The sequence below is a fragment of the Choristoneura fumiferana genome, chromosome 3, assembly GCF_025370935.1.
Source record: "Choristoneura fumiferana chromosome 3, NRCan_CFum_1, whole genome shotgun sequence".
Classification (NCBI taxonomy): Eukaryota; Metazoa; Arthropoda; class Insecta; order Lepidoptera; family Tortricidae; genus Choristoneura; species Choristoneura fumiferana.
The window spans coordinates 17,727,200-17,749,913 of record NC_133474.1 but is presented as its reverse complement, the minus strand read 5'-3'; the positions used below and the strand labels follow the sequence as shown (position 1 = coordinate 17,749,913).

The 22,714-nt window shown below is 42.2% G+C and overlaps 1 protein-coding gene across 1 annotated transcript; it reads left to right on the top strand.

Moving 5' to 3' along the window:
* The first annotated feature begins 600 nt into the window (after positions 1–600).
* qua (villin like protein quail) lies at positions 601–21,270 on the top strand. The gene is given in 18 exon segments (XM_074086018.1): positions 601–908; positions 1,366–1,503; positions 5,561–5,650; positions 10,550–10,663; positions 11,139–11,347; positions 12,085–12,280; positions 12,942–13,244; positions 13,790–14,086; positions 15,051–15,224; positions 15,776–15,862; positions 15,951–16,044; positions 17,287–17,378; positions 17,381–17,531; positions 17,985–18,122; positions 19,099–19,254; positions 19,813–19,919; positions 20,378–20,563; positions 20,896–21,270. Coding segments are annotated over 17 exon segments (2,538 nt in total). The 5' UTR covers positions 601–908; positions 1,366–1,473; the 3' UTR covers positions 21,010–21,270.
* The last annotated feature ends 1,444 nt before the right edge of the window (positions 21,271–22,714 follow it).

Here is a 22,714-nt window from a genome sequence, read left to right as displayed (position 1 = left end):
TCCGCGGCTTTGCTCAGGGACTTTCTAATGCTATAAAGCTGTAATTTTGCACAAATATATATGTAAACTATGCCGACAAAATGGTACAATAAGAAATTCAAAAAAAACTTTCACTGGCGCCTCTAGTGGCGAATTCATACGCGATAGCCCTCATTGTGCAATGCAAGCAAGACCGTAACGTCAAAAAAACCTCACGACACTAACGCCATCTAGCGATATTTCGCCTGTCTTTTGCCTTTTGCCCTCATTGCTTGAAAATATCACGTGCTACTTATCCCCATAAATGCCGTAACATAAATAATGCGAGGATTTCACTGAATAAATGTATGTGTGATTTTTATAAATATATTTGTATTATTTGTTTTTTTTTTGTTTTATTGTAATTTTTTCACCCTGCTCATCTACCTACATTATAATATACCTACCATCATCTTCACTTTCTTGGCTTGAAATAAAAAAACTCCTTTAAATATATCAGTTAGATACAAATATCATATTTATATTTACTTACCAGACCAGTTACCCGACTAACTTTCATCCACAAAAGTGTAGGTAGAATAGGTAGGTTTATTTTACGTGGGTAGGTAGTCAGAAAGTTAATTCTTCACAGTCAGTCATACGGTGCCGTTGCCGACCTGACGTGTAACTAGGTATTATTTTATCATCTCGTCATTGTTTACGGTTGTTACGATTCCAAATAATAAAACGAAAGTGAATGAGCTCATGTCGAAGCGAACAAAGTGCGCGTCCGAGCGTAGATCCTGCGCGAGGTCCCGACTCCCGCGCAGCCTCGCGGTGACCAGTCCGAGTGCGCTCGCGACGTGACTCTCATCACCACATTCCGCGAATTCATTAATCAATAAGAAAGTGAGATAAAATAGAAGTAAACGTGGATGGATGAATATCAGGTTGAGTATCTTGCTGCGTGCATCGCGCATAATTGTTTTTCTCGTCTTGATATTGTTATTAGTACTTAGGTAGGTGTTAAATTGTTGAAGAGAAACGTTGATGTGTTTGCATACGCGCATAATTATTATTATAATTATTATTGGGCTCAGTGTGAAGTCAGCCTCCTCCTTGGAGTTCCAATAGATCGCTTCTCATAAAATTCCTGGCGCGTCGTCGTTTTTTTCCTATCAATTGCTCCGCAAAGCAAACACTGATTATTTCATTATGTCATTAATCGTCGATAAAGTCGTTAAACATCGCGAGATGAAACAAGATTATAGCGGCCGCCAATCAATCGGGCGCGTCCAACCCGCCCAGACTTTCGCGCGAATTAATGTATTCTCTACTTTATTAAAGTTAAGCGCAAGAAGCGTGAAACAATTTTCTTTTTCACATAATTCGCTGGCCGTCGGTTAGTTTGCGGAGAGTGTGTGAGCGCCGCGGTCGCCCGTGTCTGCAGCGCTGCCGCGTCTAGTTCTCGCCCGTGGTGATGGGATAGCCCGCCGTGCCACCACTGACTCGAAGATGCATATCCTGGAGATTGGCGCTGACCAAGTAATATTTTAGTCAGTTAAGTTATTCCAGCATCGATAGACACACTGCATCTGCCTATTGAAACGGTTTAAAAGTTTAGATTTTCAGTTATATTTGCACGAAAATGTGTTGCATCATTACACATTATATATAAGTGCTGAAAAAGTATTTTTTGAGTCTATAATTGTTACAATGGAAAAATAATTGTTGGATAAAATATTGTTTTTCATTTAAAAAAATCTGAAATTTTGTGCCCCTAGCATTTACTTTCATTTTAGTAGGTACTTAAGTAATAAATTAAATAAGTAATAAACAGTCAAAACATTAGAACACATTGCTTAGTTACCAAAGTCACTGTATCTAATTCTACTTAACATATATTATGGGTGTCAATGGGCGGGTGATTGCTTTCCATCGAGTGACCCGCATGCTCGTTTTCCATATATCATACAAAATTGTCTTCTGAAGATCCTATATTATGTGTGTATGAATAAATGTAGGTATGTTATTTATACGTCTTGTCCCCGTGTGGTACCGCCGCACCGCACCGCAGTATAGGCATACAGCATCGCTTATGTGTGTCGCACCACAGTGCTTCACTGAATTTAGATCCAACAGTTGGCTCTCCATTTCTTTCGTGGATGTCGTAAGAGGCTACTGAGGATATTATAGGTATACCGTAGGCGACAGGCTAGCAACCTGTCACTATTGTACCGCTTTTGTCAAACTTAAAACCTAAAATTGCTAAAAGGAATACAGGCGTAATGTTGGTGTGTGTGTGTGTGTGTGTGTGTGTGTGTGTGTGTATGTATGTAGCAGAGCCTACCTACTACAGGAAAGACTAGATTCTATCTAGTCTAACGTACCTTATATATTTTAATTTACAAGTGCCTACCGTGCCTGGTGATTAGCGACCCTGACTACAAAACTGTGGTCCCAGTTTGAATCTTGTAGAGTCAAATACTTGTATGATGAATTACAAATGTTTGTTGTTAAATCGAGGATGTTTATATGCATTTGAGTGCGTTTTAATGGAAACATATATATGTAGGTTGCCTGGAAGAGATCGCTCTGATAAGGCCGCCTATTGCTTAGGTTGTAAAATCACTATATACCTGTGTTTGCTGTACTTGTACTGCTTACTATGTGTTGGTGTTCAATAAAGAGTTATTGTATATATTGTATTGTAGGTATGTATGTCGGCGGCCGATCGTAAAATCCGCCTAATCACGAAATTCATATCGTGAAATGGCGCCATTTCATGAATTGGCTAAGGGACATCCGCCATACCGTTCAATACTGAACGTTTAACGATTTGCCTAGGGACGTTTAGGCGAATCATGAAATTCCTAGGCATATCATGAAACGCCGCCATATCGGTTCTGGCACTACGCCGGCCGCTGCCGCGGCAGCCTCGCTTCGCTCCCTCGGCTCGTGCGTTGTGGTCACAATTTTAATACTAACCACTCCTCGCTTCGCTCGTCGTACATAATTTTTTTTCTGCATAATTATCACGATGTGGCCGGTATAGAGCTAGAAATATCGTGATCTCTAAGTGATCTGCCGTATTGTTTCTCAGGCACATTGTGATATGCCTGTCCAACTTTTAGGCATATCATGAAATGGCGCCATTTCATTATGTGCCTAGGAATTTCGTGATCTGGCGGATTTTAGGATCGCCCGCCGACATGTATACAAGCTTTGCTTAGTTTAGGACTAGGTACTTACTTGCGTTAATAGTATAATTTGTAGCGCAGTGTTTATTTATTATATTTCATTTTATATTCATGTTCCAATACAACCTTCTTGTATTGTACCTACTCGTATAATGAGAGCTTAGTACTGTACATAAGACATTATCTATCATTCTGGTGAAAGCTTTTGCTCGTGAAACCATTATTACTATACGTAGGTAGAGGTACCTAACTCAAACGTTTAGTTATTAAGAAGAGAATACCTTCATCACGACTTAACTCATTTATGTCATACCTACCTACCTGCACAGAGATTCGTTACTTCAATTAATCACAGCAATGACCCAAACTGGCCTAAGTCCTACATGAAGATAGATGGATAAACTTGTATTATAAAATAGGCTCTAGGTAATCAATTATTTGATCTACATATAAAATAGACGAACACTGCGTTTTCTTATCTTAATTTTAATTTTCGTAACACCGCCAATATGAAACAGTAACCAAAATAACAGATGGTTAGTTAGGCTAAGAAGGTAATCACTGCCCTAAATTTCATAAAAAACGCAGTCAGCAACAAACAACAACGTAATACTAACACACCTTGTTTACATACATAACTTATAGCACACACAGTACAAAGATACCTAGTAAGTAGTGTGTAAAAATATACATGACTTTACTGCATGTTAGACAATTTCTGTCTCAAAACTGACCCGAAAAACTGAATTTGCATAAAGCAAATAACACACATTGAAATTTACATAATTTTATTTGCCTCTACGATTTGCTAATACAATAAAGTAAAACACTTATTCGTGATATAGCTACTACTACTTGATGATTGAATTATGACTCATTTCGAAACAAAAACAAAATATGCCTATAACGGTACTAGGTCAGTCGTTTGATACTTCCGCAATGGATCAACCCTAATGCGTTCCCTTTCACATATATAAATAAAAAAAGGGTTATTTTGCCACCAACGATCAAATTTCCCTACTTGTTGTAGATCCGTGAAACTTGGGATGAAAACTAAATTACTAGTTAAGTTTATACAATAGCATTCCATGTCATGGTTGATGTTTGTCTCCATAGAAATCTAGCCGCTCCTCATTCATTGTGTACGACTGGGCTCAGAACTGACAAAGGCGTATTCTTCCATTAGCCAAAAGTCCCTCGATATAAAGAATGGATTCGCTCGCCACTCCTACGGCACTGGACGCACCCTTTCTTATTACATTTGCTTGACCATTATACAGATACCTAAGTAAGTAGATCGCTCGCTATCGAACTTGGGAAATTTTACTACCCGATTTTTGTGCGTATTTTTAAGATTTCCCCGTTTAATTAAACATCCCACATTTAATTAAAAATGTGTTGTAAGGAACTAAGTACATCACATTGAAAAAAAAAAGAAAACATAAACTGTGCCCTTGCTCTTGATGAATGATTAATATTAATACAATCGTCCTAGCGTTCGACATGCTAAAGCCCAAAAGATGACACCCTGCAGTGTACTCGTAAAACTAAAAACGGCACCTGCGGTGTCCAGCATTCGGACGATTACCTACCTTATTTATTAATGAAAGAATGACATATTTATCACGCGGGTTAAAATCCAACTTAGGTAAGACACACTACCAACATATACCTATTGGTTTACTAGCTTTTTCCCGCGACTTCGCCTGCGTAGATTTCGATATTTACACAATACTCCATAGTACCTTCACTTTCTCTAAAAGTGCACTTCCCAATAGGGACACTTTCTCAAAAAGTTAATTATCTTAAAAAGTGTACTTTAAAAAAAGAGCATTTTCTCAGATAGAACACATTCTCAGAAGATATATTTTCTGAGAAGGTGGACTTTCTCAAATTATCAACAATGTTTACTATTAATAAATCTCTAAATTTAATAAAACCGGGCAATCGCAAGAAACCTACTATTCATGTCACAACGTATCTAGCAACGTATTAATTTCAGCGCTATCTGTTAGTTTAGCAAGGTACTTGAAGTCGTTGAAAAAAGTTTGCACCTCCTGCCTCCTTCTGTAATTTCTATGATTCAGTTCTCAGGGTTCAGGTGCAAACTAAACTCAATCGAGTGTAGTGGCAACCCCCCTTTTGCCTGGCCGGGAATTTTCTCGACAGATTAGTAGTTTGCATCAAAATCCGTTTAGCCGTTCTCACGTGATGCGCGTTCAAATAAACAGATAAACAGACAAAAATTCCAAAAACTGTTGATGCGTGTTCTGTTATCGATGCCTAATATCCTTAGACGACTTTTTTTCGGATATCTTCTATGTACAGACTTTCGACCTTTTTCAGCTTTATATGTATGTATACATAGATAAAAATATATATTTTTGTATTTTGATTGACAGGAAGAAGATGGCGGGAGCACTCGCATCGCAGAAGCTGCCTTCCGCACCGTGCCGAAGGACCACACTACCTTCCTCGTCTGGAGGATCACGGTGAGTTTCATACCGTATACCGATACCGTTAAGTAAAGTCCAAGACCAGCACGTAGGTAGAATGACCAATGTCGTCGAAACTCCTGGGAGTTGGGGACGTGCAGCAGCCGGGTTTTTTAGTTGGCGAGAGTCCGGCACTATCTGGGTCCTCGCTTCCTAGTCATCCATAATGCATTTTCCCTGCACTACACGCCCTCAACTCCAATAAATAACCTCATATAAAATAAAAAATAAAAAAACAAGTAAACAAAACCAAAGACCTAAGTATCTTTGGCCCTTAATGCGTCTCAAACCTAAGACTAAAACCCAAAAGAAAAACAAGAGTGTCGTCGAATTGTCCTTTTCAGTAATGAACGGAATAGACAACTAAACCCTGTACGTTACTTATCTGTTGATACCTGCATACGCCACCTTACTTCCTCTTATTACCGCAAATTGTGGTCGTGCTGTTACTGTTTTCTCTAAATAATAACATTTCTCAAACAACAAGTAATGCGCCGTGAGTTAAATCGCGTTGACCTATCACGCAAGCATGAGCATAAAAAATTTCATTCATGCGAATGTGCGTAATTTGCAATGATTTAATACATATTCCTCGTTATACTCATACTACACTATATTATGTGTGAACGTAACTATGTGAGCCGGTACGTAGGTATGCTTTAATTGACGGAAATGAACAATTTCTTAAATGTCATTCATTATTTAACTCTTTCTTTGATATTTTAGGCGCTATCTTCTTATAATAGATAGGTTGGTTACAAATTGGTCTTACAAGTTTCGTAACAATAACTTTAGGTACAATTAAAATAAGATAAGTCAGGCACAATCAATTTTTTTTTCCATTTTAAACTCAACCATGCCCTCACCACGCAAATCGGCAGATGAGCATGTCTTCGTCATTAGCGGAGATCGTGAGTTAGCACTGGTATACACTATCAAGATACACACGTTTACACGCTCGAGATCTTCATATCATACTTTTTTATTTTTTTATCCTGTAGGCGCTCTCCTATTGGTACGAGTAGATGGATATTATGGGTATGTACATACCTACCAAAAAAACACCATGACGTGAACTCTATTTTTTCTTTACGTACCATCCAAAGTAGGTGAATCCTCATTTTAGCCTCTCTGGCTTTCCTACTATAAGGCTTGCAAATATACCTACTTCAAGGAACCGCTTAATAACTTATTAGTGTTTTGAGAACCATTTCTATAAACGGAGATAAGTATTGCTCTTTCATCTGCCTTTATCTATCAATCACTGACGCTCTACAATCACAAAAAATTAAGTCTACAAAAAGTACCTAGGTGCTCCGCAATTTTAGAGGCACATTTAGACGTTTCAGTTTGAATTGGAGCTGGAGTGCCGTTACATCTCCGCCGAGGTAGCCGGTAAAACGGTTAATATTGATTAATGATTAATTGTCAGAGTTAACTATAGCAGTCTTTTCAATTCTCAAAAACGATGTAGAGGTAGAGCACTCATCATATAAGTACATATATTAGTAACTTACGTCCGCCGCTTTACTTTTAGAATAACTCCCTATCCCGCGGGAATCTCGCCAACTGCATCCGTTTCTGTATTGTCTACCTACATTATACCTACAGGGACCCTGTATGCAAATTTTCAGACTAGTTATTCTTCAGTACGGTCGTCTAAATCTGATGTTGTGTTATTTTATCCGCAATCGCTATGTGATGTTCGTGTTATCGATAATTTTAAAATGTAATTTAAATCTGTAGTGTTTCAAGTGAGTGCCGTAACTCTTTGCAAAACAGGGACATATGTAATCATCTCAAAAATCTTCACTAATGAAAAACACAATAGTGTGAATAACGAAATAATGTCACGGTTACAGTTCTAGATGCTGCTGTGCTCTCTAACAATTCATTTTCGTGAGAATTAATACTTAGCTGTGAGCAAAAACACGTTATTTTGTGACTTGACATATTTGATGCATGTGAAAGGTCACCGGAAGGAACATCTTATCATCAGCGAATTTTACAAACAATGAAACTCGTCGCGGGGAGATTTAAAGTGAAACGGCTTCTAGTGCGGTTACGCATAAAACATCAAAACTTAATATATTTTATAGTTGTACTTACCAGTGTGTGTTCCTCTATACGATACCACATTGTTATAGTTCCGGATTTATTTTCGACCACTTGCATTACGCCGTCTCTACATTCCTAAGAACCTGCTCAAGAGCAAATAAAAATGATCTTCAGTTCTATTGCGCAAGATATTCAAATTGGCTTGAATTAGTACCTTTTGTGTGACTACGGTATCATGGATGCGTGCAATCATGCGATATTGTATTCAACGTGCGTTACATAAAACGCGTGGTTCCTAGTTACCTTGTTGTATTTACTTACATCTTCAAGAATAAGTAGGTAGAACTTCGTGGCCTGATCTATCAACTACCGAAAGCCATAATTCACTTTTTTCATCAACCGTATGTCACTATTTTTAACCTGCCGTCTCCCGTTGATGTAGATTTAGGTCAGATTTTTATTGTTTTCTTTTGTCTTTTATTTTCCGGTCAATGACCGCTAGCAAGCGGTTTCTTTTAAATAGTGAACTCAATATAGACACCTAATAAACAGAAGTAGGTACCTAAGTGTTAACAAAAAATATCGTAGAATAAATTGGTTTTATACCTAGTCCGTTCTAGATATTGACAAACTTTGTCAAAATGAGTGTTGTATTTGCCAATATCTATACTTTCATGACATTGAAAGCACATTGACCTAGGCTACTTCGCTATTTTATTACGTTCATCATAAAATTCTAAAGATACCCTTTTGTAAGCCAATCTTTAGAGATAAATACACAAAATAGCAAGAGAAAGTGTACAGTTAGTCCAGTGCAAACGCAATAAATTGCAGCGAGATGCATGCTAAGAGTGGCGAGTACTGCAGCACGCTCGGCTCGTTAGCCGCGTGAAATGCGCCCGCGCAGGCTATCGGCTGTGATATGATCGCACGGAACAAGGAAATTATCTCACTAGCTTCGTGATGTTCATATGGTGTTTATTAGGGCAGATATAATGAATAGCTTATCTACTCATAACATAGGCATAGACATTCTATCTATACCTGTTTACCTAAATGTATCTACTGCAAACAAAGAATGGGTTTTACAGAGAAGTAGGTAAGGATCATGACAATTCTCAAATTGTTCTCAGATAAGCTACTAAGTATGATAATTTTAAGGATCATAGTCTATATGCTATGTAAAGCCGAGTTTAGACTTGCAAGAAAAATCGTGCAAGTTGCAGTACATTGCGGCGCTCGATTGACCACTACAAACTCGTTGGCTTTACGGCCTGGCAATGTAATGCAGCTTGCACGATTTTTCTTGCAAGTCTAAACTCGGCTTAAGGTACCTAAGTTTTAGCCTATTTAGATGAAAACCCCTAGTTCCCAGGAAAGAGAATTTTCGTGACATAATTAACGTGTTAATTTTATTTATTTATTACCCTAATGTGCAACTAAACCCATTGTCGTTTCATCTCATTACCTAACTATACTACTTAAGGATTTAAAATCTCTCCCTCATCTAAAATACATTTCCATGGATCACGACAATATTGTGTTAAGCTAGTGACAAATTGCTAAATTCGGAGTGAGATTCACTGTTATTTAATATCCATTACAATTGAGAGAAGTCATTACTACCAGACCGACCAGAGATTGTTTTGTTGAGTCATCATTTTCCTTGAATGTGTTCATGTAATGTTACTTAGGTATACTAGTAGGTAGTGTCAAAAGTTCAATTTCATGCAAATATAGATTCTGCTACGCTGGCGTAAGATTTACTGAAGCGTTATTTAAGCATCGCTCGATGATTACAATTCAGCGGCGACCGCGGCGGTGGTAACGGAGCGCGACCGACACAGCTTCCGTCTAGACTAGTTTTATTTTATTTTGTTTAACGAATGCCTATTTTCCTGATCCATTAGACTATACACAAAACAATATGATTAACTTTTGCATGCATTGCAAGATTGCAACATATTCAATAAGGGGTCGATTCACACAAGCACTGGAACGAATTACAAATGAACGAAAGTAATGTCTTTTGTCCAGTGTACCTACCTACTATTATCTATTCTGTGCCAGTGTATGAGATTCCTTATGCAGGGGCGATCTATATTATTATAACACAAATAACATACCACTTAAACAATAATCATAATCACTGTTGTATGAACAGCATAATGTGACAAATCGACAACAAGTTATGAGATAAACGGTTGAAAGTGCGAACAAAAAACGAGTTTTCGTGCAAACGCGAGACGCACCCCGCGGCTATCCCGCGTCACTCGATGCACGTGACTACATAATTACATCTGCAGTATGCACGAATGCATTCGCCTCCTCTCGACCAGCGCTGAAGGCCCGCGGCTAATATTCATATTTTCTCTTCGACTTATAATCCAGTTAAATCAGGGATTTCGCATCTCATAATGAAATCATATTCAGATAAAACTGACGCAATTAGAGTTTGTTATTAACAAAGGCTTTTCCAATCCACAACGCTAATTGGGCACTAGCCGCATCATGAGTCAGAGAGAGAGATTCGAGTCATGCGGTTCGTAGTTTGTTAAAGAACATTGAACTTGTTTGTGGCATGTTTGTGGTATTTGTATCAAGGAAAGGTGTATTAAACTGTAGGTCTTTCTAGCATGGATGACTGGGTCCTGCCGGATGATGTACCTAATGTCATGTGTATGTGTGTATTATCGAGGAACATCACTTCCATCGGTCATCCACACGATTTGCGTTAGCACTTTCTATGCGGGGTTGATGGAATGTTTAATTTCTAGTTAATTATAAGTGGATTATTAGCGTACCTACGCTAATTAACGACCTTGTTTGTGTTTTCAGGAATCTGGAACCGAATTGCTGCCGCGGACACATTACGGGACATTCTACGATGGTGACGCGTACCTCATATACTCCGCGTCTATGCCCGGCCAGCCGGCTGGTCCTGATGTCATTGTAATTGTCTTTACATTTTTTTTATGATGTCCAACGATATTTCAACAAGCCGTACCTACTCAAAACTCACTTCGCATTTTTCAGAATTTATGTGCGAAATTACGTTTGTAATTGTACTTTTTTAGGTGATAAAAATTGTCGTGAGGAAACCATGCTGATTCGCAATTCTATGGTGCTTTATAAGAGGGGGAAAATAAGCATGCAGGTCACCTGATGGGAAGCAATCACCGCTAACCATCGCTTGCCGATGCAACACGAGGGGTATCACAGGTGCGTTGCCGACCCTTTGAGACATTGACAGGCTCGTTTTTAAAGATCCCTAAGTTATTGTTGTGTTATGTGTGTTGTTCCCAATCTGCACCGGGCCCTCGTGAAAACTGAGGTCCAAGCCCTTTAATTTTGAGAGGGAGGCCTGCGCCCAGCCGAGAAACATACCATTTATGTATAGATCAGAGATGATGTTTTTGTAATTCAGCGTCGTGAAGTGAAAGAGAACGGCAACGGCGAGTGCGCCGAGCGGCACATCCACGCGTGGGGCGGCGAGCGCAGCGGCGCGCTGGCGGCGCTGGCACTGCGGCGTGGCGCGCAGCTGGCGGGCTACCTCGCCGCGCCCGCCGTGCTGCACCGAGAAGCGGCCGCAAGGGAGTCGCCGCGCCTGCTGTCATACTTCCGTGACGGCATCAGGTGGGCACTTGCTTAGCTGCTGATTCAGTCCTAGCCTGGCTGCGATGGGTAAATTCTGGCAGGCTACCTCGCCGCCCGCCGTGCTGCACCGAGAAACAGCCGCACGGCATCAGGTGTGTACCTACTGGCTTATCTGCTAAAGTAACTGAGCCTGAGACTTGCTTAGAGCCTGGCTGCGACACTGGCGCTGCGGCGCGGCGCGCAGTTGGCGGGCTAACTCGCCGCGCCCGCCGTGCTGCACCGAGATACGGCCGCAAGGGAGTCGCCGCGCCTGCTGTCATACTTCCGCGATGGCATAGGACTGGGTTATTCGTACAAAGTAGGTATGATAGGGTAGGTAGTATAGTAATCTATGAATATCCAGTGAGCCCTGCTTATTAAAATGTACCTACGCAGTGTGGAATAATTTTAGATCCGTAACTGAAAAAGACAGAGAGACAAAACTAAGATTTCCAAACTTGTATTTTTGGTTGTGCTGTAAAACCTTTCAAGTTTCTGGGACACGGAAGCAACCTATAAATTTTGATTCCCGGCAAATTTTCATTGTTCCGAGAGGTTGCAGACCTATTTAAGTACCTATTTGATATTAAATCGTTTCAGCTTTCAGGTTCACACACGAAAAAAGTGATCCTATAAGAGTTCCGTTTTTGCTGACTGAGTATAAAGTTACGGAAACCTGAAAAAAACACGTTTCACCCCAAGCTCCTAGTATTGTTATTACTGTGATGTTATGTCAGGATCCTGTTGCGCGGATGCGACGAGGGCGCGCGGCTGTTCGTGGTGCGCGGGCGGCGGCCCGTGCTGGTGCAGCTGCAGCCGGTGTCGTGGGCGCAGCTGGCGGCCGACGGCGTGTTCCTGCTGGACGCGCCCGCGCTGCTCGTGCTGTGGCTCGGCCGCGCCGCCAACCTCATCGAGAAGATGTTCGGCGCCAAGGTGGGAGATCATATGCAACTAAATAACAAGGGTACAAAGTTGGGTCAGATTTTACAACTTCATCATCATCATCAGCCGGAAGACGTTCAATGTTGAGCAAAGGCCTCTCCCTTAGTCTCGTGCGGCCCAATATACATAATAAGTTCAAGGGGATAACGGGCCTATGACAATGGAACAAATCAAAATTTCTGTTGATTTCTTTTGTTTCTCTATCGCTTTATGCCACGTCAATTTGACTTTATTCCCGAAGCAATAGATTCACATCGCGCTGAGAATTTTAAAAATCCGCCAGATCACGAAATCCCCAGGCATATCATGGTGTGCCTCATACCTACGAGTAAAAATATGACAGATCAGGGTAATTTTCTGGAACTATTCAGTAGTTCCATTTTAAACAAAAAATATATATACCTACCTCGTTGAGTTTCTTGCCGGATTCTTCTCAACAGAGGTTTTTCCGAACCGGTGGTAGATTTTTTTTGACATTCATAAGTGCTTGTTATAGCCTAAATTGAATAAAGATATTTTGACTTTGACTTTGAAACAAAACTTCAGCTAGAATTTGCCTCGGGACGCAAACGAAGTTGCCGTTATCCTATCCTACTCGTACCTACTGCGTGAAAACCGATCAATCTGATTACATTTGCATGTTTACAATCAGATCGCGTACCGCATGGCCCGCGGGGCGGATAAGGGCATGACGGCGCGCCGCATCGCCATCGCTCACGACGGTTACGAGCAGACCCTCCCAGCGGCGGACCGCGCGCTGCTGGACGCGCTGCTGGAGCTGCGCGCGCGCGCCGTGCGTCCAGCGGCGCCGCCGCCCGCCGCGCCACGCGCCGCGCGCCTCTACCGCGCCGTGCCGCCGCGCGCCGCGCCCGCCGCCGCGCCTTCGCAGCGCCCCGCAGCCCGCCTTGAGGAGGTCAAGCGGGCGCCGCTCTACAGGGAAGACCTGGCAGATGACGTGAGTTCAATGAGGGCTATAGTTTTTTGTCTTTCTAGATGGCGCCACTGTTGCGTGAGGTATTTAAGTGTGGCTTTCAAAGTCTGTTATAACATTACTGTAGAGGCAGAGAAGTAGTGGGTAGCCGACCAAGTAGGCCTAGGGATGCGTGGCTGGCAACCCCACGTTCCGACCGAGTCTTGTATAGTGCTTTTCTCAAACATGACATAAAATAAAATAAACAACAAATCAAGCTGGCGGGACGCTTGTCTGGTCGCCCTGTTGTGTGCGCGCGTGTCGCGCTGGCTGCTGGCGCGGCGGACAAGGGGCGGGTGCTGCTGGGCGTAGGCCGTGTCGCAGAGCGCGCGTTGAAACAAAAGACGGTCGCATTGCCGGCCAGCGGCCTGCAGGTTGTATGAAATCTCTTTGCAGGCCGCTAGAGTGACCGCGCGCAGGCAGGCGAGCCGCAGCGCCTGCATCGCGATACTTCTCAGCCTATTATTTGTAACACAACGTCAATATTTCATGTCATGTTTGAGAAAAATATCCTTCTCGTTAACTTCCAGGGCGTATACATAGTGGACGCAGGGAGCCGCGGCGTATGGGCATGGGTGGGCCCGGCGGCGGGCGGCGCGGCGGCGCGCGGCGCGCTGGCGGCGGCGCGGGGGCTGGCGCGCGCGCGGCGCCACGCCGGGCCCGTGTCGGCCGCGCCCGCCGCCCGCGAGCCGCTCGAGTTCGCCGCGCTCTTCGCCAACTGGCGCTGGTGCGACAAGCGCCGCGACAACCGCCTGCGCGTCGCGCGCTCCGCCACCACCAGGCTCGACGCTGTCAGTCTGGCGGCTAATGCGTGGCTCGCTGCAGAGGTAAACATTATCACTTAGCTATAAGTTTTGACTTTAGTTACCTCAATGATACCCATAGTGGATTGACAGCGCGAGGCTTTCTTCCACTCGTCTATGAAACTTGACCAGCCACGCCATTTACATTCTGCTGAATTCTTAAAACTACCTAAGTACTAAGTAGACATAATGTTATAGGTATACATAATATAAATTAATGTTAATGAAATTCATCTCACTCCAAGGTTTAAGTATGTACCTATGTGATTGACGCGACTTTGTATAATAGCTATTTACTTAGGGGCAATTTCACCGTCCATTGATTAGTGTCTCCGTCTATTCGAACAAAACAAATAGAGACGGCATCCCATTTAACCGTCAGTTAACACTAATCAATGGATGATCCATTGATTAGTGTTAAGTGGCGGTTAGGTTAGGTGATGCCGTCTCTATTTCTTTTGTTCGAATAAACGGAGACGGCATCACATTTAACCGTCGGTTAACGCTAATCAATGGATGGTGAAACAGCCCCTTAGTGTCTTTAGAAATGTGATTGGACACCAAACGGGTGCTTCGGGCTTTGGCTGACTGTTAAGTTTCAAAATGATCTGTGATGCCGTCACTGTTTACTGGAACTAAATGAAAAGAGTCGACCTGACAGCTAGTTATATAAGGGGAGTTATCAGTTATCAGACTTATCAGTGTGTATGAACCCCTCGCATATTATGGCCACTAGTCGCCGCCACTAAACGCGACCACAACATATAAAAATGTACTCTGTGACCACCGTGTGTGCGCGCGAGTAGAACGAAAAAACGTGGCCACAGGTAGCGAGCGCCGTCGACTCCCGCAGCTTGTGGCTCCTCTGGCGCTTAAACGATGGGAGGAACGCGTCCGCAATTAGTAGTAGAGGTCGAGCGCGGTCGCCACTAGTGGGTCAATGTGCGAGGGTCCCTAAAACGGGTGTTGAGTAGCGTTGTGTGCGCAGGCGCAGCTGCCGGACGACGGGTCGGGCGCGCTGCGCGTGTGGCGCGTGCGCGCGGGCGGCGCGGCCGAGGTGGAGCGCGCGCAGGCGGCCGTCTTCTTCGCGGCGGACTGCTTCCTCGTGCTCTACACCTACCACGCGCCCACCGGCGACCAGTCCATACTCTACTACTGGATGGTAAGTTGCCACTTGACCAGCGACAAGATCGTACACTCACCAGCATGAATATCTGACACAGCAAAGCAGAAATATCTGATACGACTCTATAGGGCCGCCGGTAGGACGTGTAACATATTTTTGCACGCTCCACTGTGGCAGATATTAATGCAGGTGACTGTACTAGCTGTTAACGAAAACAAACTTAAACCTTAAAATGTACAATCGAGAAAAAAAAGAATTATGTATAATTTCAATCAATAGGTAAATATCTACTTAATTCTTATATTTCCGTATGATTTGGTGAGTACGTCTGAAATACACATAAACAAAGTTTCATAAATCCTACTAAGTCTTACAGGTGTTATGTATGTAAACTGTTTATTGTACAAAATAAGTAAACAAACACAATTGACAAACAATGAGATCTATGTACAAAGGCGAACTTATCATAGTAGACTTCATTAAATATTTATGAAACTGTTGGTGTTTAATATATTAAAGTGCCCAGGTAGTGTATTTATCTGTCTGTTCATAACTACTTATACTTAATTAACAAAAAATATTTTCAGGGTGGCTCTTCGCCAAATGATTTGAGGAATTTGGGTGCTACAGAAGCCAAAGACCTCTACATTAAATTGGGGCGTCTTCCTGTTCAGGTATTTTAAATTATAGTGAAATTATCAAGTACTTAGGTAGGCCTTAAGCATAGCAGAGGAACGTAAATATCATTCTTATAATTTCCAGGCGTGGGTGTACCAAGGCAAGGAACCAGCGCACTTCTTGCAAATATTCAAGGGACGTATGATCACTTACGTCGGCAGCGCAGACGACTACGATCGTAAGTACGAGTATAAATCCAAGTTGAATGAAGTGCCAAAGAGCTATGGAGCGCAGCATTTTAAGTGTTAAATAAAACACAGAGTCCGAAAACCAGACTGTGTTCCAAAATTGGCATCATGGACGTAGGCAAAGCCACCACGAGGCTCAGGTGGGAAAAGGCGAGAGTTCTGTTGCAAAGATGTGAGTTCACGTTACCATTTAGTGGATACCCCGCGATGGTCATCGGCTCTGCATTGTAACAGACAGGTCAAGGCCGAAACAGTCTTGTCTTATGACGAGCACTTCGAACCCACTACACAGTGACACAGCCATCGAGCATTCAATAAGTATGAACCTAGAGCGGAATTCTAAATTAATTTGTCTGAGATACCTACCCGCATTTACATTTGTTGACCACAACTTCGTCTATTTCCTGCAAGAACTTTCAAACTTTTCTGGAATAAAAAGTAGGTAGGTGCCTATATAGGTATAATATTAAATGTGGATCTGAAATGGAAACAATTTTAAAAACAATTCAGCAGTTCAAATTCCCCATTCATCGATGGACATTGGGCACATCGCAGTTCTTAGTCGATAACTCGGTCATCATACAGCGTGTGGTGACGCCCCGCAGACGTAATAGCGACTAGTGAAACCGAATGCAGGCAGGTTATGGAAATCTCCCGTACCCCGCATTATCCGTTATCTATTAATGAAACTGAGCCTTCAGGCCCTGGTTTCTCTGACCACCCGCCGCCGGCGACCGGTGACTGACGCGTGTCCGCGACCGACGACATTTCGAATGTTTTGTTCGGGAATGTTAGCGCGGTGGTTTCTCTGAAACGCACCGGCGGCGGGTAGTTCAACACCGCGCGCCGGTGACGTTTCAGAGCAACCACCCTCAAACATTCCCGAACAAAACATTGACATCGTTGGTCGCGGACACGCGTCGGTCACAGGTCGCCGGCGTCGAGTGGCAGCTGAGCTGGCAACGTTGCATTTATGTTAGTTTTTCTCGATTATTCCATAAAAATTTAATGAAAATTAAAAATGTCTGATAGAACTCTTCTTAATAGGTATATAAGTTAATGTGTCTACTCCAATAATTATTCGTTATAGACTTTTATTTTCTTTAAAAACCGTTCGTTCTATCAGACAACATTTTTAATTTTCATTCAATTTTTATGGAATAATCGAAAAAAACTAACGAAAATGCAACGTTGCCAGCTCAGCAGGTATAAACGGTCTTGACGTGTTGCAGCGAGCGGGCGGCGCGTGGTGGCGCCGGCGCGCGCGCTGATCCGCGTGTCGGGGCAGTACGCGCGTGAGGCGCGCGGCGCGGAGGTGCGCGCGGGGGCGCGGGCGCGGGCGCGGGCGCGGCGGGCGCCTGCTACGTGCTGCGCGACGCCGCGCGCGCCTGGGTCTGGTGCGCCGCCAGCGCCACCGGCGACGAGCGCGAGGTCGCCAAGAACATGGCCGCCGCCGACCACACGCTCGTCATGCAAGGTAACAGAGGCGATGGAGAATACGGATGACAAAAGTACAGTCGAAGGGCGTAAATAGCTGTATAGCCATAGCGTCAAAATGAGGCATCGACCATACGCTTAGCGGCTGAAAATTCTGTAATAGTACATGTGTCTTAAGGGCACTAAATAAGGAATTACGAACTAGAGACTATTAGAAACCTGAAGTCGAACACTGGGGGCTTTAATGAGTCGATGTTCGTTATTCCAGTACCACTCGTGCGACATGGACGTGTAAAACAAAAATATTATTTTTACCAAATTGCCCATACTCGTACCGCTGGCGCAGCTCGGGCCAGCTCTCGCAACCCCCTTCAACTCAGTCATTTCGGTTTTAATCACAACCCGAAAAATATTTTTAAAGAACCGTAAGTACCTATGTGCAAATTTGGCTGGCTTTCTGAACAGGGTTAAGGTAAAGAAGTTACAATTCCAGGCAAAGAGAAGCCGGACTTCTGGGCGGCCATCGGCGACCGCCGCGAGCTGCTGGTCGCGGCGCCGCTGCAGGAAGTAGAGCGCCCGCTGCCGCCGCGCCTGTTCTACGTGTCTCTGGGGCTGCCGGGACAGTATACTTGTACGTTCATCTTGAATAACTCATAAGCTATTTTTCGTCCCGATATTTCTACGTAATAGGGATGAATTCTCAAACAACCGCTGGGCTTTGAGTCATAAAATTTTGCACGTCTGTTTTTAATGCAACCGGAGAACCACGATGCAATGAGGGCTATCGTTTTTTGTCTCACTAAATGGCGCACTGTTGCGTGAGGTTTTTAAGTATGGCTTTCATAGTCTGTTATTACGGGCGTGAAAACAAAGTTTAGATTAAAATCATATTTAATACACCTTAAAACCGTACCATAAAAATATTGAGCATGTCACAGTGTTGCATAGTCCCCGTTTTGTTCGGAAAAAAGGGAGGACAAAGGTTTCCGAAAGACAAAACTGTTTCAAAACACAGACATTCATTGCCCCGGAACGCATATTTGCCATAATTAATTTCAGATATTGCAAAATATTCACAAAATTATTCTAATTATAAATAAACCCGCGTAACTCACTCTAAAACTATGAGATTTGACATTTCGGAGACCTCACGCTACACTAGCGCCTCTAGCGGCGAATTCATACGCGATAGCCCTCATTGTGGGGAAACCCACAAGAATTTTGTAAAATCCCGGAAATTCAAGATTTTCAAGTCGACTCCAAAACTGGTTCCAAGGATTGCAGTGTCTTAATTTATTTAAAACTTTCCAATTTCGCATTGAGGTAGGCCTCCTTATACAGTCTATACAAGTACCTACCAATAATGATAATAAGTAGCTATAGGATAGGATGTTTCTTCAATGGCTTAGTTTTTAATAATAGTAATTTGACATAAATGAAGATACCTTAAACCGTTCCAAAACGCTGATAGCACTTTAGACACATTTTGTATTCAAATACCTACATGATTTTATCGCCCCCTGATAATGCGTTCCGGGGTACCCCGATTGGAATGATCCCCGCCCCTGGCCCAGGACGTCAGCTCAACTGTTCGTACCGTGTTGCAGTCGAGGAGATAATCTCATTCAGCCAGTACGAGCTGGCGCCGGAGACGGCGGCGGTGCTGGACGCGCACGCGAGCTTGTTCGTGTGGCTCGGCGCGCATTGCTGCCAGCGCGCCCGAGACGACGCGCGCGGCATCGCTCTCTCGTATCTCGCGCAAGGTAATGCAGGCTTTATCCGTTGACGGTCAGAAGAGGGTGAAGATTAATAGTACAGGGTTGTTAAGTCTACTACTATAAATATATCGATATGACCAAAATTATAAGGACACGACGAATATACACGGCCTTAATGTTAAGTCAATAAAGTAGCACATATTTTGTGGGTGACACTCTTTCCCGGCCCGGATAACACCGACATGGAAATACCGGCCCTGTTTTTTGTACACGCCCATAGAAACTGACAGGAGCTTCTATGGGCGTGTATACGAAAAACAGGGTCAGTATTTCCAACCCGGTATTATCCGGGCCGGGAAAGAGTGTCACCCATTTTGTAACTTTGGCCGTAATCTCGTGATCTTCAAATAAATTCTAATAATCTATCTTATACAGGGTGTTAAAAAAATCCTGTACTATACTGTAACTCATATTAGAGCTACTGATTATTAATGCAAGTGGAAAAACATTTAAATTCGATTTTTTATATTGTATGGAGATAGTTAAGTCTTATTGTGAATTTGTGACTCAACTTCCATACAAAACCAAGTGTCCTTTCCCCAGACCCGGCGGCGCGCGACCCCGAGACGCCGGTGATCGTGGTGGGGCAGGGCCGCGAGCCGCCGCACTTCACCGGCTTCTTCCCGCACTGGAAACACTCCATGTGGAAGGTGAGTCTGCGTCTGCTTTGTATTAGATAAGGTACTAATTACAAACAAGAAAAGAAAAAAAAAACGTTTTGATAACACCAAAATGAGTCGTTTGCTCTGTGCAATTCTTTAAACTATGCACTATGCAATTCGTGGTATGCTGCGCTGCACATATTATTATTGTCTAACGAACGCCGCCTATTTTGCAATCCCTTCAGCGTTTAACGTGATGTAAACTATTTTGGGCAAAACACCCCTTTTCCAAAATGAACTGGTGCCTCAGACCCCATAGCCTAATTACTTTAAAAATATACTATCTCTACTTTTTCCCTATTGATGAATAATACTTGCCAATTTCAAAACTTCCAAAATCAGTTTTCGTTTATGTCGCCCCCCGGAAACCAATTTCGACGACTATGTGAATCCCTGCATAAGAGGACGTTAGCTCAAGTCACTCTCTACGAGCGTCTCCTCCCCAGGGCCACAAGACGTTCAGCGCAATCATCAGCGCGCTGGAAGGCAAGGCGATCGTGCAGGGCGGCAACAGCGCGCTGCAGAGCGGCAACAGCGCCAACCGTTTCGACCAGCACGAGAAATACCCGCTGGCCGTGCTGCGTGGCCCAAGGGACCATCTGCCGCCAGACGTCGATCCTCTCACAAAAGAGGTATCTATACCAAGTGCCATCCACGAAGACGCGTGATTTTATCAAAATTAGACATTAATGACATTGTAATAAGAACCACGGCACGCGTCATCGTGAATGACTCTACCTATACTCATCTATTCGAATAAACTGCCACTAATGTCATATAGCCATCACATACTTTTGTCAAGGAAATTATAGTGAAAATGATTATTAAAGGGTTCCACCAGTTTATCCACTCCAAAAATAAAGTAAGAATAATTAAATTGTAAAATAAACAAACTTGACAAGTGACTGTACAAGTTCTCTAGCTCCACGTTCATAAAAGTTGAAAGTAAAATGTTTGTTTCCAGCTATACCTAACCCACGATGACTTCGTGTCGACCTTCCAAATGCCCTACAGCGAGTTCCGATCTCTGCCGGCCTGGAAGCAGAAAGATCTCAAGAAATCCGTGGGCTTGTTCTGAGCCCGTACCCAGTCGTATTCATCATCAGTATTTTAATAGTTATAAGGCCACAAAACATAAACTTTCGCACGAAACGTAGCCGTTTGTAGTTCCCGCCTATTTGGGACCTAATACCAACACTGCTAAAGCATTTATTAGTCGTTCACGATGTTATTGTTATTATTATAATTGTATTGAATTGTTATTGTATGGTTTTAAATTTTTAATGTTTTATCATGTAAACCTACTGTAAGTTTCGAAATAAAACCAAAAGTTTTAAAATGTTATTTATTTTTTCACAAATGTAGCACTTATTAACTAGGCATTAATTTTATGATAAAATTAATTAATAATCTTTACAATATACAAATTCCTTAAAAATCCATAAAATATTGGTTTATTTTAAAACATATGTACATTATAATAACTATTGATAGATTTAACATAGTATGCCTAGGTGATATGGGAGTGGGCCGTAGCTAAGGCACGTGGTATTAGTATATTGCATGACACCTAGTATTTAGGCATGTTTCGTATTGTTACGCTTGCGCGAGCGCGCCCCCGCGGGGTTCACGCGAAAACAAAAGTTTAAATTAATAGATTCATATTATAGAAATAACGTTATAAGTATTACCCACTACGCGATAAATTGTTAAGCCGAACGAATTACATGAGCGGTAAGCTACATACTTGAGAAGTATCTTTACAAATGAGAAGCTAGCTAGTTAGGAACTTATAATTTTAATTCGATAAAAAAACGTTATAATAAGAGATGTAATTCAATAATAATAAATAATTTACATAATATGATTTTACATTGTCCACTATCGGCGTGTTCCACGATAAGACAATTTGGGAGTATTTCTTTAACCACTCACGAGTACAGTGCTACGATTATTCGAAAAAATACTCCCGAAAAATGTCACGTAATAAAATCAGGTTTATAATTATGCATAGTAAATAACAATATTATAATTATTATTATTATACTGAATTAATATTAATGACAAGCACGGAAACAAAAACGTGGACTATTAAAATAAGACATTGAAATAATTTTGTTTATTCTGATTTTCAAATTTTCTTTGGCAAACAAACCATTTCCGAACGCGTGAAACATAAAATATCATGGAATGGCGAACACAATGCAACAGCTGCCCTTAAAACCCTTTACTAAAACTGGGCGGTTTTAATTTGCTTTAAACCTTGAGAAAATAATAAAAAAATAAGATTTTACTCATTCAAACTATCGAAAACGTTCAACTAATACCGATTTTAAAAACCTGAATATCAATCATGAATTAACTCTAAATGTACACAAAACTGTATTCGATAATAGTTCAAATATTTATTTTTATCGCAAAAGCCCGTTTTTTTTAAAGGAGTCTATTAAAAATGCATCTAAAAAATAAGCGTATAACTACGATGATCGCAATCTATCAAACACTTAAGTACCTAAGTAGATTTGAAATTCGTTATGTCAGTACATAAATGAACAGAGATTGTTTAGAACTTAAATCTAAAAAAATAAAAGCGATAACTGGACAAGCGAGAGAGTTGAACATGAGTCAATATAAAACTAAGATAAACAAAATTCAACATAGCTTTCGTTGGAGGAATGTAAACAGTGTGTAGAGCAATAATAAACAGCATATCTAAATCATCTTCAACAAGAACCACTATTAACAACAATGTGTCGGAGGCCTGCTTCCGTCTAGCACCACGG